At 35.1% G+C, this 22487-nt stretch overlaps 1 protein-coding gene across 1 annotated transcript in view; it reads left to right on the top strand.

The window, feature by feature from the left end:
• LOC138351748 (golgin subfamily A member 6-like protein 22) overlaps positions 1 to 22487 on the top strand; it is a 102073-nt gene that overhangs the window by 3778 nt on the left and 75808 nt on the right. Inside the window, exon 2 of the mRNA XM_069303776.1 lies at positions 2039 to 2080. Coding sequence (XP_069159877.1) covers positions 2039 to 2080 — 42 coding nt within the window. The remainder of the gene's footprint in view (positions 1 to 2038; positions 2081 to 22487) is intronic.

Genomic DNA, 22487 nt, shown 5'->3' with positions numbered 1-22487 from the left:
CTAACTCTTCGCCTTTCCAGTGAATGCAGCTTAAGCTTTGTTAATCTTTCTTCATATGAAAGATTTCTAATTTGGTGAATTAACTTAGTCATCCTACGCTGGACACGTTCAAGTGAATTTATATCCATTCTATAATATGGCGACCAAAACTGAACTGCATAATCTAAATGAGGCCTAACTAGAGCAAGATATAGCTTGAGAACCACACCAGGTGTCTTGTTACTAACGCTACGATTAATAAATCCAAGTGTCCGATTTGCCTTATTACGAACATTTATGCATTGATCCTTTTGTTTTAAATTCTTACTAATCATAACTCCCAGATCCCTTTCGCAATTCGACTTCGCAATCTCACCACCATCTAGCTCGTATCTTGTAACCCTATCATCATTACCTAACCTCAGAACTTTACATTTATCAGCATTAAACTGATAGTTTAATGCTGATAAATGCACTATTAGTTTAAACAAATCGTTTCTGTGTGTGGCTCAGTTTTGATTCCCTCTTTGAGACTACATTTCAAATTGTCCCTAACCTATATGGCTACTCCCCCTCCTCGTCTAATATATCTATCTGTGTGAAATTGTTTAAATCCATTTATTTGATATTCAGCTAATAGTTCTCTATTTTCTACATTCATCCACGTTTCGGTAAGTTCAATAATATCTATTTTTTCTGTGCAGACAAGAGCATTTAATTCGTTAATTTTATTTCTTAGACTTCTACTGTTAGTGTAATATACCCTATGTGAATTGTTATTTTGAGGCCCTTCTCTTTCCCTGATCATTTTGCCAATTCCTTTCTCCCACAAACACATACTTTTATTATCTCCTGCCTCCAAATCAATTCCCATACCTCTATCTACTAACAGTTTAAACCCAAACAAACACCTCTAACCACTTCTTCCAACGAGTTCGCAACAGCAACAACCCCAGCTCTCGATAGATGCACCCCATCACGAGCATACATTTCATTTCTTCCATAGAAGTGTTCCCAGTTGTCTATGAAAGATATTGTATTTGATTTGCAATATCTTTCCAGCCGGCAATTGACACCAATTGCCCTCGACATCCATTCATTTCCCACTCCCTTTCTTGGAAGAATGCCACATATGATCGGGATTCCTCCCTTGCTCCTAACTAATTCAATGGCTGTCCTGAATCTCTGTATTAGTTCCTCACTCCTAACTCGTCCAACATCATTACCCCCTGCACTAATACAAATAATGGGTTTGTTCCCATTTCCTGTCATAATATCATTCATGTTTCCAACAATATCACCAATTCCAGCTCCCGGATAGCAAATCCTTAATCTGTTCCCCCTGTCTCTGGCACAAAACGTTCTGTCTAAATACCTCACCTGGGAATCTCCCACAACCAAAATTCGCTTCGATTCTCCCTTTTCCTTTCGAGCAGTTTGAGGGACCTGCGCTTCAATGCTCCTCGTGACTTTGTCTTTGCCACCTCGTTGAACAACAGGTTCAACACAACACTCGTCCTCTAATACGTCAAATGCGTTAAAAGTCCTTAGGTGTAGGCTATTAGTTGTCGGTTTTGCCAAGGTCTTCTTAAGACCCCTGTCTTTCACAACTTGCCAAGACGAGGACTTCTTAATACTGGTCCCGTCAGTCCTCCTTAATGAGGTCCCGTCAACACTGGCCTCCTCGTTCGTTTCCTCCCGAAGTCTCAGCCGTCGTACCTCCTCCCGCAGGGAATCCCTCTCTGCTCTCAGAGCTCCAACCAGACTTACCAAATCCTTCACTAATCCTTCCATTATTGCAATAATAATGTTATTAGAATCGGAGCTCCAGCTAACACAACCTCTCACTGTGACTGCACCTGACTGACTCAAACACACCTGACTTATGGCTTATGGCAGGTCAAACACTGACCTGACACACCTGACTTATGGTGTGTACTGGTGCCATAAGGCACTAGTACACACCATAAGGCACCAGTACACAATGTAATCTCTAGTTTTGAACACATCATAGAAACACATGTAAGGATACGATCTTAATGGTGGCAACTGTTTACAGGTGTGAGAAGTATGCTGATGGTGATAGCCAACATGACTGAAGGTAAGGAGTCATTTATAGAGTAGACTTGTCGATGTTGCTTTGTCTGTCAGTTTCCTCACTCGATTCATGTCTGTTTGACTTCACTCAAGATTTTAGCCACAGACTACAGAAAAGTGCACTCTGTACCTTTTGTGTACCTGTTGAACACTTTTGTTCTACACTAAAGTTTACAACAATAATTTTGTTAAAATACTATTCTCTTGTTCCTGGCGCCATTATGTCGCCAATTTGTTAAAGAATCTTGGAAATGAACTATTCAGTCTTTTCACCTTCAGCATCAAGCACTGCCTGTCATCCACAGACGATAGTACCTATAGCGACTATGGATTGACGAAAATAGTATCTATAACCACTAATGATGGACGGGAAAATTACCTATACTTACAATGGATGGACGAGTATAGTACCTATAGTTACTATGAATGGACGAGTATAGTACCTATAGTCACTATAGATGGACAAGCATAGTATTTTGGTCACTATGGACGGACACATATAGTAACTATAATAACAATGGATGAACGACCATAGTTCCTATAGTCACTATGCATGGACGTGCATAGTACCAAAAGTCACTATAGACGGACAAGCATAGTACTTATAGTCACTATGGATGGACGAGCATAGTACTTATAATCACTATGGATGGACATATATAGTAACTATAATCACTATTGATGAACGAGCATAGTTCCTATAGTCATTATGGATTGACGAGCATAATACCTATAATCACTATAGATGGGCGCGTATAGTACATATAGTCACTATGGATGGACGAGCATAGTCCCTATAATTACTATGCATGGACGAGCATAGTATCCATAGTCACTATTAATGGACATATACAGCAATTATATTCAATATGGATGAACATATATAGTAACTATAATCACTATAGATGGACGAGCAAAGTAACTATAGACACAATGGATGGACAAGCATAGTACTTATAGTTACTATGGATGGACGAGCATAGTACCTATAGTCACTACGGATGGACGAGCATAGTACCTATAGTCACTATGGAAGGACATGCATAGTACCTATAGTCACTATTGATGGACGTATATGGTACTTATAGTCACTATGGATAGACGTACATAGTTCCTATAGTCACTGTGGAACGACATGCATAGTACCTATGAATGAACGAGCATAATACCTATATTCACAATATATGAACAAGCATAATACCTACTGTCACTGTAGATGGACGAGCATAGTACCTATAGTCTCTATTGATGCACGAATATAGTTACGATAGTCACTATGGGTTGACGGACATAGTACCTATAATCACTATGGATGGACGAGCAAAGAACCTATAGTCACTATGGATGGACATATATAGTAAATATGGTACCAATGGATGAACGCGCAGTGTATCTATAGTCTCTATAGATGTACAAGAATAGTGCTTATAGTTACAATGGATGGACGTGCATAGTACCTATAGTCACTATGGATAGACGAGCATAGTACCTATAGTCACTATAGATGGACGAGCATAGTACCTATAGTCATTATGGATGGACGAGCATAGTACCTATAGTCACGATAGATGGACGAGCATAGTACCTATAGTCATTATTGATGGACGAGCATAGTACCTATGTTCACTATGCATTAACAAACATAGTGTGGGAAAACTTGACTCATATAATTCATTTAAATTGAATGCTAGATTTCGATAGCGGCGAAGGACCACCACTTTTTAAAGGAAAAGTGGAAACTGGGTAGAGCATGTGGTTTACTATTAAATCCATGAACTAGTGTCCTATGGATATTATTGATAATTATTATCTTGAATATTAAAGGGACTGTAATTTATGAATCAAATGTTCTCACCCAAAATGGGGGGTTATATGTCAAAAGACTATTGTATTCCTGACATCATTTCAGTGTGGTTCGTTCACTGAAGTAAATCAAATAAGTAATTGCAAGTTGGGCAATAATAATTAGAATCGAATTGACCTCAAGATACTTCGATAGACAAGTATTACTACCAGTGGTTAGTAACATGGATCTCAATGGGAGATCATTAAAATGTCTACGTTAATAGTATCTACATTAATTTATACAGCTTAGCTGTGAATTGCGAGAGATGTGAAGTTAACTGCCACACTCCTGACGACGTATTGCGTCTGACAAAATTGTTGCCTGAAGGTGGGACAGCCTAGTATCTCGCTTGACGCGGACCCGGTTGCTGCAAGGCAACAGACTAGAGAAGCTTTCTACTTGACTATTAATAATACATCCTAATTAAAGGAAATATTCCTACTGAATATAGCAATCAGTGTAGAATTTATTTACAGGTATTAATGCAATATTGATTCCTATATAAATTAAGAATATTGTTAAAGAGACGTACTGGGGTTTTGTTTTAATTGAGTGGCCTAACGACAACTAGTCTAAATGTTAAATGTGTACACAGTATAACAAAAAGAAAAAAATTATAGTTGCCGAGCCGCGTGTCCGTTTATGGCGAGAAACACGCAATCCTTCGTCTTCAGCTGCTGTGTGAAGGACATTGACTTCGGATTTGTTATCACTCTGATTCCAGGACACGGCTATTGATTGTCAATTTAACGTTGAAACGCTCTTGTGATTGTAAGAACGAATAATTAAACTAAGCAAATGCTTTACTACTGCGTTGTCTCTCTCGCACGCTGCTAATATGGCGTCACTCGTCGGGGTCGGGCAGCAAGCACGTCGCTCTCCTTCCTCCCAGGCTGTGCTACGCATGCGCAGCCTGCTCAAAGTATTCTCGAGCTTAAAGTACTTTATTTTTACTTGCAATTAATTCGGAAGGAAAGGACTGGTGACAAGTGCTTATGTCACTAAATAATGCATTAACATGCAACATATTTTGCATAATTCAGGTCAGCTTATTACGTCTGCATGAAGAAATATCATATAAATTGCTTTACTTTGCAATATTTTCTACTATAGTTGTTAATACACCTAAATGAACGAATTAAGTATGTAATAATATGTTACGTAAATAATCAACTTAATATATGATTATCCTTAGTAATGGAACGTAATTAACTAAACTTTTTTTTAGATGCAACTAAATGTGGAGAGATTAATGTTTTAGCCTGTAGCTACCTCCCGGCGTCATTGAGACCGTGGGAAGAATTTGGCAAATATTGCGTCGCAATAGAAACATTAATTGAATTAGTTCTACATAATAGTAGAGTTAGTAAATACTATGGTTAATATAATAATGATGTATTCTAATACAAGAAACGGTGTATTAGTGTTGGAAAATTTCCAGCACATAGTACCTATATTCACTATGCATGAACAAGCATAGTACCAATAGTCACTATGGAAGGACGTACATAATATATATAATCACTATGGATGGACGAGCATAGTATCTATAGTCACTATGGATGGACGAGCAAAATATCTAGTCACTATGGATGGACGAGCAAAGGCCTTATAGTCACTGTGGATGGACATATATAGTACATATAGTCACTATGGATGGACATATACAGTACCGATAGTTGCTATGGATGGGCGAGCAAAGTCCTTATAGTCACTATGGATGGACATATATAGTACCTATAGTCACTATGAGTGGACATATTTAGTACCTATAGTCACTATGCATAGACGGGCATAGTACATATAGTCACTATTGATGGATGAGCATAGAACCTATAGTCTCTATAGATGGACGTGCATAGTACCTATAGTCACTATAGGTGGACGATCATAATACCTATTGTCACTCTAGATGGACGAGCATAATACCTATATTCTCTATTGATTCACGTATATAGTAACTATAGTCACTATAGATTGACGGGCATAGAACCTATAATCACTATGGATGGACGAGCAAAGAACCTATAGTCACTATGGATGGACATATAAAGTGAATATTGTCGCAATGGATGAACGTGAAGTGTACCTATAGTCACTATATATGTACGAGCATAGTGCCTATAGTCACTCTAGATGGACGAGCATAATACCTATATTCTCTATTGATGCACGTATATACTAACTATAGTCACTATAGATTGACGGGCATAGTCCCTATATTCACTATAGATGGATGAGCATAGTACCTACAGTCACTATGGATGGATGAGCATAGTACCTATAGTCACTATGGATTGACGTACATAATATCTATAGTTACTATGGATGGACGAGTATAGTACCTATAGTTATTTTGGATGGACGAACATAGTACCTACAGTCACTATGAATGGATGAGCATAGAACCTATTGTTACTATGGATGGACGATCAGAGTACCTATAGTCACTGTGGATGGACGAGCATAGTACCTATAGTCACTATTAGTGGACGAGCATGGTACCAATAGTCACTATGGATGGTCTTATATAGTACCTATAATCACTATTGATGGACGTATATAGTACCTATAGTCACTATGGATGGACGATCCTAGTACCTATGGTCATTATGGATGGACGAGCATAGTTCCTATAGTAAGAACATAAGAACATAAGAACAAAGGTAACTGCAGAAGGCCTATTGGTCCATACGATGCAGCTCCTAACTATAACCACCCTATCCCACTCATATACTTGTCCAACCCGCGCTTGAAACAATGGAGGGACCCCACCTCCACCACGTTACGCGGCAATTGGTTCCACAAATCAACAACCCTGTTACTGAACCAGTATTTACCCAAGTTTTTCCTAAATCTAAACTTATCCAATTTATACCCATTGTTTCGTGTTCTGTCTTGTGTTGATATTTTTAATACCCTATTAATATCCCCCCTGTTATGTCCATTCATCCACTTGTAAACCTCTATCATGTCACCCCTAACTCTTTGCCTTTCCAGTGAATGCAACTTAAGCTTTGTTAATCTTTCTTCATATGAAAGATTTCTAATTTGGGGAATTAACTTAGTCATCCTCCGTTGGACACGTTCAAGTGAATTTATATCCATTCTATAATACGGCGACCAAAACTGAACTGCATAATCTAAATGGGGCCTAACCAGAGCAAGATATAGCTTAAGAACCACACCGGGAGTCTTGTTACTAACGCTTCGATTAATAAATCCCAGTGTCCTATTCGCCTTATTACGAACATTCATGCATTGATCCTTTTGTTTTAAATTCTTACTAATCATAACTCCCAGATCCCTTTCGCAATCTGACTTCGCAATATCAACACCATCTAGCTCGTATCTTGTAACTCTATCATCATTACCTAGCCTCAGAACTTTACATTTATCAGCATTAAACTGCATTTGCCAACCCTTTGACCATTTCAAAACACTATCTAGATCAACTTGAAGTGATAGTGAGTCCTCCTCCGAATTAATTTCCCTACCGATTTTCGTATCATCGGCAAATTTGCAAATGTTGCTACTCAAACCTGAATCTAAATCATTTATATATATTATAAACAACAGAGGTCCCAGGACAGAGCCATGAGGTACTCCACTAACAACATTATCCCACTCTGACTTAACCCCATTTATACTAACTCTCTGTTTCCTTTGGAATAGCCATGCCCTAACCCAAGTTAATATTGCACCCCCAATACCAAGAGCTTCTATTTTTTTAATTAGTCTTTCATGTGGCACTGTATCAAAAGCTTTGCTAAAGTCAAGGTACACAACATCACAATCCTTATCATTATTGATGGACGAGTATAGTACCTATAGTCACTATGGATGGACGAGCATAGTACCTTTATTCACTATGGATGGATGAGCATAATATCTTTGACCACTGTTGAATGTCGTGTATAGTACCTATAATCATTATTAATGGACGAATAGAGTATCTATAGTCACTATGGATTGATGTATATAGTACCTATAGTGGGAGCCGGTCGGCCGAGCGGACAGCACGCTTGACTTGTGATCCTGTGGTCCTGGGTTCGATCCCAGGCGCCGGCGAGAAATAATGGGCAGAGTTTCTTTCACCCTATGCCCCTGTTACCTAGCAGTAAAATAGGTACCTGGGTGTTAGTCAGCTGTCACGGGCTTCTTCCTGGGGGTGGAGACCTGGTCGAGGACCGGGCCGCGGGGATACTAAAAAGCCCCGAAATCATCTCAAGATAACCTCAAGAATCATCTCAAGATAACTATGGATGGACATGCACAGTACCTATAGTCACTATGGCTGGACAAGCATAGTAACTGTTGTCACTCTAGATGGATAAGCGTAGAACCTATAGTCAATATTGATGGACATACCAAGTAACTACATTCACTATGGATTGACGAGCATAGTACCTATAATCACTATGGGTGGATGACCTTAGTACCTATAATCACTATGGATGGACGTATATAGTATCTATAGTTACTATGGATGGAAGTATATAGTACCTATAGTCAATATGGATGGACGTATATAGTATCTATAGTTTCTATGGATGGACAGATACAGTACTTATAGTCAGTATTGATGGACGAGCATAGTACCTATATTCACTATTCATGAACAAACATAATACCTAGAGTCACTATGGAAGGACGTACATAATATCTATAGTCAATGTTGATGGACGTACATAGTATCTCTAGTCACTATGGATGGACAAGCAAAGTACCTATAGTCACTAAGGATGGACGAGCATAGTACCTATATTCACTATTCATGAACAAACATAGTACCTAGAGTCAATATGGAAGGACGTACATAATATCTATAGTCAATGTTGATGGACGTACATAGTATCTCTAGTCACTATGGATGGACAAGCAAAGTACCTATAGTCGCTATGGATGGTTGTATATAGTACCAATATTCATTATGGATGGACGAGCATGCCTAGCAAACATTTTCACGTTTAAAAACATGCTAAAAACGACATTTCATTTTTTTTGGCTCGTTTGTAATTACTTTTAAAAAACGTATTATGAGAATTTTTAAAAAGACCTTAGAATGTGAGTTGGAAACGTTTCAAGGAACCTTTTAATAATCTTTGAATTACTTACTTTAAAACTTTTCGAACAAACGTTTTTAATACCTTGTTCCTAATTTATATTGTAATATAAATTATTGTAATATAAATTAGGGTATAATCGTATTTTCTAAATTCAGATCTGTAATAGAAATATATATATAGTATTAGTATTTAGTATATATAGTATTTATATTACAATATAGTATATTGTAATATAAATTAGGGTATAATCGTATTTTCTAAATTCAGATCTGTAATAGAAAGGGACTGACATCCTATATATGTCAATCTATATAAATAAAAATAGAAATGTTTATTTGTTCAAAATCGCTAATCCCCGAAAGTTTTTCACCGATTGCTTTGAAATTTTCACACAATGTTCCATTCGCATCCGAGCAGGTTTTTATATACATACTATATAGATGTCACTTCTGTGATGAGAAAAAACATGCTTTTTCTGATAAACTGTGTTTTCATGTGAGGGAAATCTTCGAAACCTCTTTACTGATTGCTTTGAAAATTTGATATAACGGTGCATTCGAATAGGTGCATGTTTTTATATACCTACAATATAAATGCCACACCTGTAACAAGAAAAAAACAGTTTTTTTTTAAACAGTGCCATATGTAGGTAGTAAGAGCAACACACGCTGCAATCTCCAAAAGTTTTCAAAGCTCTCCAAAAGTTTTCACAGATTGCTTTGAAATTTTTACACAACATTCCATTCGAATATGTGTGTGGTTTTATATACCTACTATTTAGATGCCACACCTGTGACAGGTAAAAAAATGTTTTTTTTTTTTTAACAGTGCCATCTGTTGCACACAAGAGGAATACGCACTAAATAAAATATGCTATGATTTCATTTCAATGTTTCCGATTGCATTGATAAATTGAATTTTCATAGATTTTGATTGTTTTTTTCATTTTGATATAAATATTTTGTGTGACATTGCATTGGAATTGAGCTGTATTGTTTACCATACTGTTCATTTCGTGAGTATAGTTTATTTGATTCTATTTAAAAAAAAATTCATTTCGTTTTTTAAACTGTTCTTCATATTTTTCAGTGCAATTGGTGGTGAAATTGAGCTGTGTTGGTTGATCTGCGTTTGAATTAAAATATTTCTTTAGTATTTTTTTGTTTTTGTTTTGAAACAAGAAAATGGACAAAACGTTTATTTCACAGCTGCAAATGTGCAACAAACAACCATGAATCCACCGGCTGCAACGTTAACTGCTTTCTTCACCTTATGTCAAAATGAGGCGTTTGCAAAATCACTGCTGTATTCTGAAGTTCCTACATATTACACATGGAATGCCAATAGAAAATCATTTGAACGACGCAAACGAGGAGAGCGAGTCGACGGACAAACTGGCATATTTAAATAAACTACGATAGGCAGACTGTGCACAGTGCTTCCCAATCAAGATGAATGCTTCTTTCTTCGCATGCTGTTGGTAAATGTGTCCGGTCCAACGTCTTTCCAGCAATTGAGATTTGTCAACGGCGTAACAGATGCTACTTCCTGTAGTGCATGTCAAGGTCTGAATTTATTGGAAAATTACTGACACTGGGATGTATGTCTTAATATGCGTCCAACACGTCACATCCAAATCAAATTCGTGTGTTGTTTGTAATCATATTGACCGCCTGCTCTCCTTCATCTCCAACAGAGTCATGGGAGAAATATAAATTGCACATCGCGGAAGATATTGTCCGTCGAATACGCAAGGAAAATTCAAATATGAACATGGATTTCACACCAAAATCTACAGCGAAGCGTTGATAATGATTGAAGATTTGTGCTTAGAAATCGCGAACAAAGCACTCAATCAGTTGGAAATGCCATCACCGAATCGATCTGCTGCGGCTTCTTCAATGTAGAATTGGGTCGTGAACAAAATTACATCGCAGGTGATCTGTTGCCGTATGTACAATCAAATATTCCTAATCTAACGCTTGAGCGAAAAGGCATTTGCAATCAAATAATTCAAACTGTCAATAACGGGCTTGGAGAAATCTTCTTTGATGCGCCAGGAGGAACTGGTAAAACCTTCTTAATTAGATTGATTCTTGCAGCATTTCGATCCTAAAATGGCATAACCTTAGCTCTTGCATCGTCCACAATTGCTGCAACATTGCTACCATGTGGAAGAACTGCTACTTCAGCTTTGAAATTGGCATTGAACATGCAATTCATTGAAACTCCCACGTGCAACATTTCCAAAGCATCCTTCATAGGAAAAGTATTGCAGAAATGCAAACTTATTGTTTGGGATGAATGCACAATGGCCCACAAAAAATCGCGCGAGGTTCTTGATCGATAATTGCATGATTGGCCTGTAAACATCAGACCATTTGGGAACGCAGTAATATTGCTTGCAGGAGTTCTCAGGCAAACATTATCTGTAATTCCTCGATCGACACCAGTGGACAAAATAAATGCTTGCCTGAAATACTCTACTTTGTGGCGCCACATAAAGACATTTAAATTAACTACAAATATGCGTTTCCAGCTGCAAAACGATTCGCCAGCTGAGATATTCTCACATCAATTGCTGGAAATTGTGAACGGAAACATGCCGGTTACTGCAATTGAAAATCGGCTTGCCAATTATCATGTTGCAAAATATCAACTAGTCAAAACTTTGCAATGCCACGTGCCAACGGTAAACAAAATTAAACCGCGTCGTTGTAGAAGTAACAATCTTGACAGGACCTTTCAAATGTGAAGATGTCCTCATTCCTCACATTCCTGTGATTCCAATGGATATGCCAATTCAATTTATGAGATTGAAATTTCCAATTCGAATGGCGTTTGCAATCACCATCAACAAAGCTCAGGGTCAATCTTTAGAATTATGCAGTTTATATCTAGACACGGATTGCTTCACACATAGACAATTAAATGTTGCATGTTCTAGAGTCGGCAAACCAGACAATCTCTATATCTCTACAGACAATAGAACTGCAAAAAACATTGTATACCCACAAGCACTGTGAAATGAGACATATTATAAATGTGCACCTTCCCTTTTCTTTCATTCCCATATATCCAGACTGAACCACAGCAACGCGTGGCGGGTACAGCTATAGTATAAAAATATATATATATAATATATATATATATATATATATATATATATATATATATATATATATATATATATATATATATATATATATATATATATATATATATATATATATATGTCGTACCTAGTAGCCAGAACGCACTTCTCAGCCTACTATGCAAGGCCCGATTTGCCTAATAAGCCAAGTTTTCATGAATTAATTGTTTTTCGACTACCTAACCTACCTAACCTAACCTAACCTAACTTTTTCAGCTACCTAACCTAACCTAATCTAAAAAGATAGGTTAGGTTAGGTTAGGTAGGGTTGGTAAGGTTCGGTCATATATCTACGTTAATTTTAACAACAATAACAAAAAATTGACCTCATACATAATGAAATGGGTAGCTTTATCATTTCATAAGAAAAAAAATTGAGATAATATATTAATTCAGGAAAACTTGGCTTATTAGGCAAATCGGGCCTTGCATAGTAGACTGAGAAGTGCGTTCTGGCTACTAGGTACGACATATATATATATGTATATATATATATATATATATATATATATATATATATATATATATATATATATATATATATATATATATATATATATATATATATATATGTCGTACCTAGTAGCCAGAACGCACTTCTCTGCCTACTATGCAAGGCCTGATTTGCCTAATAAGCCAAGTTTTCCTTTATTATTATATTTTCTCTAATTCTTTTCTTATGAAATGATAAAGCTACCCATTTCATAATGTATGAGGTCAATTTTATTTTATTGGAGTTAAAATTAACTTAGATATATGACCGAACCTAACCAACCCTACCTAACCTAACCTAACCTATCTTTATAGGTTAGGTTAGATTAGGTAGCTGAAAAAGTTAGGTTAGGTTAGGTTAGGTAGGTTAGGTAGTCGAAAAACAATTAATTCATGAAAACTTGGCTTATTAAGCAAATCGGGCCTTGCAAAATAGGCAGAGAAGTGCGTTCTGGCTACTAGGTACGACATATACATATATATATACACACACATATATATATATATATATATATATATATATATATATATATATATATATATATATATATATATATATATATATATATATGTATGTATATATATATATGTATATATATATATATATATATATATATATATATATATATATATATATATATATATATATATATATATATATATATATATATTAGTATATTTTGGTAGCAGTCTTTCCTGTAGACATATATTATTAAATATGACCGAAAAAGTAAGATTAATAATTCTAACACGAATTTTCTCAATCTTTCGTACATTACGCTTCACTGTTGGAGGTAAATAAAAAATCACTTCTCCAAAATTCATTTTTATTTCTAGTCTGATGCGACACGGGCGCGTTTCGTAAAACTTATTACATTTTCAAAGACTTCACAAATACACAACTGATTAGAACTTACGTATCTCTGATTTTATATCTACATTTGAGTGAGGTGGGAGGGGTGATGTGGCATTAACACAAGACAGAACAAGAGGGGATATTAATAGGGTATTAAAAGTATCAACACAAGACAGAACAGAAACAATGGGTATTGAATAGAAGTGTTTGTAGAAAGCCTATTGGTCCATATTTCTTGATGCTTCTATATTGGAGCGGAGTCTTGAGGTGGGTAGAATATAGTTGTGCAATAATTGGCTGTTGATTGCTGGTGTTGACTTCTTGATGTGTAGTGCCTCGCAAACGTCAAGCCGCCTGCTATCGCTGTATCTATCGATGATTTCTGTGTTGTTTACTAGGATTTCTCTGGCGATGGTTTGGTTATGGGAAGAGATTATATGTTCCTTAATGGAGCCCTGTTGCTTATGCATCGTTAAACGCCTAGAAAGAGATGTTGTTGTCTTGCCTATATACTGGGTTTTTTGGAGCTTACAGTCCCCAAGTGGGCATTTGAAGGCATAGACGACGTTAGTCTCTTTTAAAGCGTTCTGTTTTGTGTCTGGAGAGTTTCTCATGAGTAGGCTGGCCGTTTTTCTGGTTTTATAGTAAATCGTCAGTTGTATCCTCTGATTTTTGTCTGTAGGGATAACGTTTCTATTAACAATAACTTTCAGGACCCTTTCCTCCGTTTTATGAGCTGTGGAAAAGAAGTTCCTGTAAAATAGTCTAATAGGGGGTATAGGTGTTGTGTTAGTTGTCTCGCCAGAGAAATCCTAGTAAACAACATCCTAGTAAATGAATCCTAGTAAATTCAGGCTTGTTTGCATTTGTGTTCCTCACGTGTGCCCCAAAGAATGAGGTGATTTGGTAAAATGCTATGCCCAAGATTACTATCCGAGTGCCGGCGATGGGGTGGTTCAAATAGCCTCGGCTATCACCTCATTTTGTCCGGTCGTGATGGTCAAGTGGATTAAGGCGTCTTGTACATACCAGTTGCGTTGCTCCTGGGAGTATGGGTTCGAGTCACTTCTGGGGTGTGAGTTTTCAGTTATATATATATATATATATATATATATATATATATATATATATATATATATATATATATATATATATATATATATATATATATATATATATATATATATGTCGTACCTAATAGCCAGAACGCACTTCTCCGCCTACTATGCAAGGCCCGATTTGCCTAATAAGCCAAGTTTTCATGAATTAAATGTTTTTCGACTATCTAACCAACCTAACCTAACCTAACTTACCTTTTTCAGCTCCCTAACCTAACCTAACCTATAAAGATAGGTTAGGGTAGGTTAGGTAGGGATGGTTAGGTTCGGTTATATATCTACGTTATTTTTAACTCCAATAAAAAAAATTTGACCTCATACATAATGAAATGGGTAGCTTTATCATTTCATAAGAAAAAAAATTTAGAAAATAGAATAATTCAAGAAAACTTGGCTTATTAGGCAAATCGGGGCTTGCATAGTAGGCTGAGAAGTGAGTTCTGGCTACTAGGTACGACATATATATATATATATATATATATATATATATATATATATATATATATATATATATATATATATATATATATATATATATATATATATATATATGTCGTACCTAATAGCCAGAACGCACTTCTCAGCCTACTATTCAAGGCCCGATTTGCCTAATAAGCCAAGTTTTCCTGAATTAATGTTTTTTCGTCTACCTAACCTACCTAACCTAACCTAACCTAGCTTTTTTTGGCTACCTAACCTAACCTTACCTATAAATATAGGTTAGGTTAGGTTAGGTAGGGTTGGTTAGGTTCGGTCATATATCTACGTTAATTTTAACTCCAATTAAAAAAAATGACCTCATACATAGAGAAAAGGGTTGCTTTATCATTTCATAAGAAAAAAATTATAGTAAATATAATAATTCAGGAAAACTTGGTTTATTAGGCAAATCGGGCCTTGAATAGTAGGCTGAGAAGTGGGTTCTGGCTACTAGGTACGACATATATATATATATATATATATATATATATATATATATATATATATATATATATATATATATATATATATATATATATATATATATATATATATATATATATATATATATATATATATATATGTCGTACCTAGTAGCCAGAACGCACTTCTCAGCCTACTATGCAAGGCCCGATTTGCCTAATAAGCCAAGTTTTCATGAATTAATTGTTTTTCGACTACCTAACCTACCTAACCTAACCTAACCTAACTTTTTCGGCTACCTAACCAAACCTAACCTATAAAGATAGGTTAGGTTAGGTTAGGTAGGGTTGGTTAGGTTCGGTCATATATCTACGTTAATTTTAACTCCAATAAAAAAAAATTGACCTCATACATAATGAAATGGGTAGCTTTATCATTTCATAAGAAAAAAAATAGAAAAAATATATTAATTCAGGAAAACTTGGCTTATTAGGCAAATCGGGCCTTGAATAGTAGGCCAAAAAGTGAGTTCTGGCTACTAGGTACGACATATATATATATATATATATATATATATATATATATATATATATATATATATATATATATATATGTCGTACCTAGTAGCCAGAACGCACTTTTCAGCCTACTACGCAAGGCCCGATTTGCCTAATAAGCCAAGTTTTCCTGAATTAATATATTTTCTCTAATTTTTTTCCTATGAAATGATAAAGCTACCCATTTCATTATGTATGAGGTAAAATTTTTTTTATTAGAGTTAAAATTAATGTAGATATATGACCGAACCTAACCAACCCTACCTAACCTAACCTAACCTATCTTTATAGGTTAGGTTAGGTTAGGTAGCCAAAAAAAGTTAGGTTAGGTTAGGTTAGGTAGGTTAGGTAGTCGAAAAACAATTAATTCATGAAAACTTGGCTTATTAGGCAAATTGGGCCTTGCATAGTAGGCATAGTGGTGCGTTCTGGCTACTAGGTACGACATATATATATATATATATATATATATATATATATGTCGTACCTAGTAGCCAGAACTCACTTCTCAGCCTACTATGCAAGGCCTGATTTGCCTAATAAACCAAGTTTTCCTGAATTAATAGATTTTCTCTAATTTTTTTCTTATGAAATGATAAAGCTACCCATTTCATTATGTATGAGGTCATTTTTTTTTATTTAAGTTAAAATTAACGTAGATATATGACCGAACCTAACCAACCCTACCTAACCTAACCTAACCTATCTTTATAGGTTAGGTTAGGTTAGGTAGCCGAAAAAGTTAGGTTAGGTTAGGTTAGGTAGGTTAGGTAGTCGAAAAACAATTAATTCATGAAAACTAGGCTTATTAGGCAAATCGGGCCTTGCATAGTAGGCTGAAAAGTGAGTTCTGGCTACTAGGTACGACATATATATATATATATATATATATATATATATATATATATATATATATATATATATATATATGTCGTACCTAGTAGCCAGAACTCACTTCTCAGCCTACTATTCAAGGCCCGATTTGCCTAATAAGCCAAGTTTTCCTGAATTAATATATTTACTATAATTTTTTTCTTATGAAATGATAAAGCAACCCTTTTCTCTATGTATGAGGTCAATTTTTTTTTATTGGAGTTAAAATTAACTTAGATATATGACCGAACCTAACCAACCCTACCTAACCACACCTAACCTGTATTTATAGGTAAGGTTAGGTTAGGTAGCCAAAAAAAGCTAGGTTAGGTTAGGTTAGGTAGGTTAGGTAGACGAAAAAACATTAATTCATGAAAACTTGGCTTATTAGGCAAATCGGGCCTTGAATAGTAGGCTTAGAAGTGCGTTCTGGCTATTAGGTACGACATATATATATATATATATATATATATATATATATATATATATATATATATATATATATATATATATATATATATATATGTCGTACCTAGTAGCCAGAACTCACTTCTCAGCCTACTATTCAAGGCCCGATTTGCCTAATAAGCCAAGTTTTCCTGAATTAATATATTTACTATAATTTTTTTCTTATGAAATGATAAAGCAACCCTTTTCTCTATGTATGAGGTCAATTTTTTTTTATTGGAGTTAAAATTAACGTAGATATATGACCGAACCTAACCAACCCTACCTAACCTAACCTAACCTATATTTATAGGTAAGGTTAGGTTAGGTAGCCAAAAAAAGCTAGGTTAGGTTAGGTTAGGTAGGTTAGGTAGACGAAAAAACATTAATTCATGAAAACTTGGCTTATTAGGCAAATCGGGCCTTGAATAGTAGGCTGAGAAGTGCGTTCTGGCTATTAGGTACGACATATATATATATATATATATATATATATATATATATATATATATATATATATATATATATATATATATATATGTCGTACCTAGTAGCCAGAACGCACTTTTTGGCCTACTATGCAAGGCCCGATTTGCCTAATAAGCCAAGTTTTCCTGAATTAATATATTTTCTCTAATTTTTTTCTTATGAAATGATAAAGCTACCCATTTCATTATGTATGAGGTCAATTTTTTTATTGGAGTTAAAATTAACGTAGATATATGACCGAACCTAACCAACCCTACCTAACCTAACCTAACCTATCTTTATAGGTTAGGTTAGGTTAGGTAGCCAAAAAAGTTAGGTTAGGTTAGGTTAGGTAGGTTAGGTTGATGAAAAACAATTAATTCATGAAAACTTGGCTTTTTAGGCAAATCGGGCCTTGCATAGTAGGCTGAGAAGTGCGTTCTGGCTACTAGGTACGACATATATATATATATATATATATATATATATATATATATATATATATATATATATATATATATATATATATATATATATATACATATATATATATATATATATACATATATATATATATATATATATATATATATGTCGTACCTATTAGCCAGAACGCACTTCTCGGCCTACTATGCAAGGCTCGATTTGCCAATTAGGCCGAGTGATTTTCCTGATTGTCAATAAATTGTTTCAGATTAGTTTATTTAAAATATAATTATAATAATATGTTAAAAACATGTGTTAGTGACTTAGTTATATTAGTTTATGTTAGGTTGAGATAGGTACTAACCTAACCTAACCTATCTTTATTGGTTAGGTTAGGTTAGGTAGCCGAAAAAGTTAGGTTAGGTTAGGTTAGGTAGGTTAGGTAGTCGAAAAACAATTAGTTCATGAAAACTTGGCTTATTAGGCAAATCGGGCCTTGCATAGTAGGCTGAGAAGTGCGTTCTGGCTACTAGGTACGACATATATATATATATATATATATATATATATATATATGTCGTACCTAATAGCCAGAACGCACTTCTCAGCCTACTATTCAAGGCCCGATTTGCCTAATAAGCCAAATTTTCATGAATTAATGTTTTTTCGGCTACCTAACTTACCTAACCTAACCTAACCTAGCTTTTTTTGGCTACCTAACCTAACCTTACCTATAAATATAGGTTAGGTTAGGTTAGGTAGGGTTGGTTAGGTTCGGTCATATATCTACGTTAATTTTAACTCCAATAAAAAAAAATTGACCTCATACATAGAGAAAAGGGTTGCTTTATCATTTCATAAGAAAAAAATTATAGTAAATATATTAATTCAGGAAAACTTGGCTTATTAGGCAAATCGGGCCTTGAATAGTAGGCTGAGAAGTGAGTTCTGGCTACTAGGTACGACATATATATATATATATATATATATATATATATATATATATATATATATATATATATATATATATATATATATGTCGCACCTAGTAGCCAGAACGCACTTTTCAGCCTACTATGCAAGGCCCAATTTGCCTAATAAGCCAAGTTTTCCTGAATTAATATATTCTCTCTAATTTTTTTCTGACGAAATGATAAAGCTACCCATTTCATTATGTATGAGGTCATTTTTTTTTATTGGAGTTAAAATTAACGTAGATATATGACCGAACCTAACCAACCCTACCTAACCTAACCTAACCTTTCTTTATAGGTTAGGTTAGGTTAGGTAGCCGAAAAAGCTAGGTTAGGTTAGGTTAGGTAGGTTAGGCAGTCGAAAAACAATTATTTCATGAAAACTTGGCTTATTAGGCAAATCGGGCCTTGCGTAGTAGGCTCAGAAGTGCGTTCTGGCTATTAGGTACGACATATATATATATATATATATATATATATATATATATATATATATATATATATATATATATATATATATATATATATATATATATATATGTCGTACCTAGTAGCCAGAATGCACTTCTCAGCCTACTATTCATGGCCCGATTTGCCTAATAAGCCAAGTTTTCATGAAATAATTGTTTTTCGACTACCTAACCTACCTAACCTAACCTAACCTGACTTTTTCGGATACCTAACCTAACCTAACCTATAAAGATAGGTTAGGTTAGGTTAGGTAGGGTTGGTTAGGTTCGGTCATATATCTACGTTAATTTTAACTCCAATAAAAAAAAATTGACCTCATATATAATGAAATGGGTAGCTTTATCATTTCATTAGAAAAAAATTAAAGTAAATATAATAATTCAGGAAAACTTGGCTTATTAGGCAAATCGGGCCTTGCATAGTAGGCTGAGAAGTGCGTTCTGGCTTCTAGGTATGACATATATATATATATATATATATATATATATATATATATATATATATATATATATATATATATATGTCGTACCTAGTAGCCAGAACGCACTTCTCAGCCTACTATGCATGGCCCGATTTGCCTAATAAGCCAAGTTTTACTGAATTAATATATTTTCTCTAATTGTTTTCTTATGTAATGATAAAACTACCCATTTCATTATGTATGAGGTTAATTTTTTTTATTGGAGTTAAAATTAACGTAGATATATGACCAAACCTAACCAACCCTACCTAACCTAACCTAACCTATCTTTATAGGTTAGGTTAGGTTAGGTAACCGAAAACGTTAGGTTAGGTTAGGTTAGGTAGGTTAGGTAGTCAAAAAAACATTAATTCATAAAAACTAGGCTTATTAGGCAAATCGGGCCTTGCATAGTAGGCTGAGAAGTGCGTTCTGGCTACTATGTACGACATATATATATATATATGTCGTACCTAGTAGCCAGAACGCACTTCTCAGCCTACTATGCAAGGCCCGATTTGCCTAATAAGCCATGTTTTCATGAATTAATTGTTTTCGACTACCTAACCTAACTTTTTCGGCTACCTAACCTAACTTAACCTATAAAGATAGGTTAGGTTAGGTTCGGTAGGGTTGGTTAGGTTCGGTCATATATCTGCGTTAATTTTAACTCCAATAAACAAAAACTGACCTCATACATAATGAAATGGGTAGCTTTATCATATCATAAGAAACAAATTTGAGAAAATATATTAATTCATGAAAACTTGGCTTATTAGGCAAATCGGGCCTTATAGGTACAAGAAGAGTGTTGTTAACGCATATGTCGACCGTGCTCTCAGCTACAGCTCAGAATGGAAGCAAGTCGACGAAGAACTCTGTAGGGTAAGGCAGGTCCTAGTCAACAACGGCTTCTCCAATGGTTTCGTGGAAGACATCATAAGAAGGAAAGTGAAACGCCATGCAAAATCTGAAGAGACAACTAACACAACACCTATACCCCCTATTAGACTATTTTACAGGAACTTCTTTTCCACAGCCCATAAAACGGAGGAAAGGGTCCTGAAAGATATTGTCAGTAGAAACGTTATCCCTACAGACAAAAATCAGAAGATACAACTGACGATTTATTATAAAACCAGAAAAACGGCCAGCCTACTCATGAGAAACTCTCCAGACACAAAACAGAACGCTTTAAAAGAGACCAACGTCGTCTATGCCTTCAAATGCCCACTTGGGGACTGTAAGCTCCAAAAAACCGAGTATATAGGCAAGACAACAACATCTCTTTCTAGGCGTTTAACGATGCATAAGCAACAGGGCTCCATTAAGGAACATATAATCTCTTCCCACAACCAAACCATCGCCAGAGAAATCCTAGTAAACAACACAGAAATCATCGATAGATACAGCGATAGCAGGCGGCTTGACGTTTGCGAGGCATTACACATCAAGAAGTCAACACCAGCAATCAACAGCCAATTAATGCACAACTATATTCTACCCACCTCAAGACTCCGCTCCAATATAGAAGCATCAAGAAATATGGACCAATAGGCTTTCTGCAATCACTTCTATTCAATATCCATTGTTTCGTGTTCTGTCTTGTGTTGATAAAATTAATACCTTATTAAATAGTCTAATAGGGGGTATAGGTGTTGTGTTAGTTGTCTCTTCAGATTTTGCATGGCGTTTCACTTTCCTTCTTATGATGTATTCCACGAAACCATTGGAGAAGCCGTTGTTGACTAGGACCTGCCTTACCCTACAGAGTTCAACTAGTCCAGAGTTCATCCTAGTCAACAACGGCTTCTCAGCCTACTATGCAAGGCCCGATTTGCCTAATAAGCCAAGTTTTCATGAATTAATTGTTTTTCGACTACCTAACCCACCTAACCTAACCTAACCTAACTTTTTCGGCTACCTAACCTAACCTAACCTATAAAGATAGGTTAGGTTAGGTTAGGCAGGGTTGGTTAGGTTCGGTCATAAATCTACGTTAATTTTAACTCCAATAAAAAAAAATTGACCTCATACATAATGAAATGGGTAGCTTTATCATTTCGTAAGAAAAAAATTAGAGAAAATATATTAATTCCGGAAAACTTGGCTTATTAGGCAAATTGGGCCTGGCATAGTAGGCTGAGAAGTGCGTTCTGGCTACTAGGTACGACATATGTATATATATATATATATATATATATATATATATATATATATATATATATATATATATATATATATATATATATATATATATATATATTAATATATATATATATATATATATGTCGTAC

The sequence above is a fragment of the Procambarus clarkii genome, chromosome 50 (genome assembly GCF_040958095.1).
Source record: "Procambarus clarkii isolate CNS0578487 chromosome 50, FALCON_Pclarkii_2.0, whole genome shotgun sequence".
Classification (NCBI taxonomy): Eukaryota; Metazoa; Arthropoda; class Malacostraca; order Decapoda; family Cambaridae; genus Procambarus; species Procambarus clarkii.
Note: the sequence above shows the minus strand (reverse complement) of the source record. Positions and strands in the feature narration are given on the sequence as shown.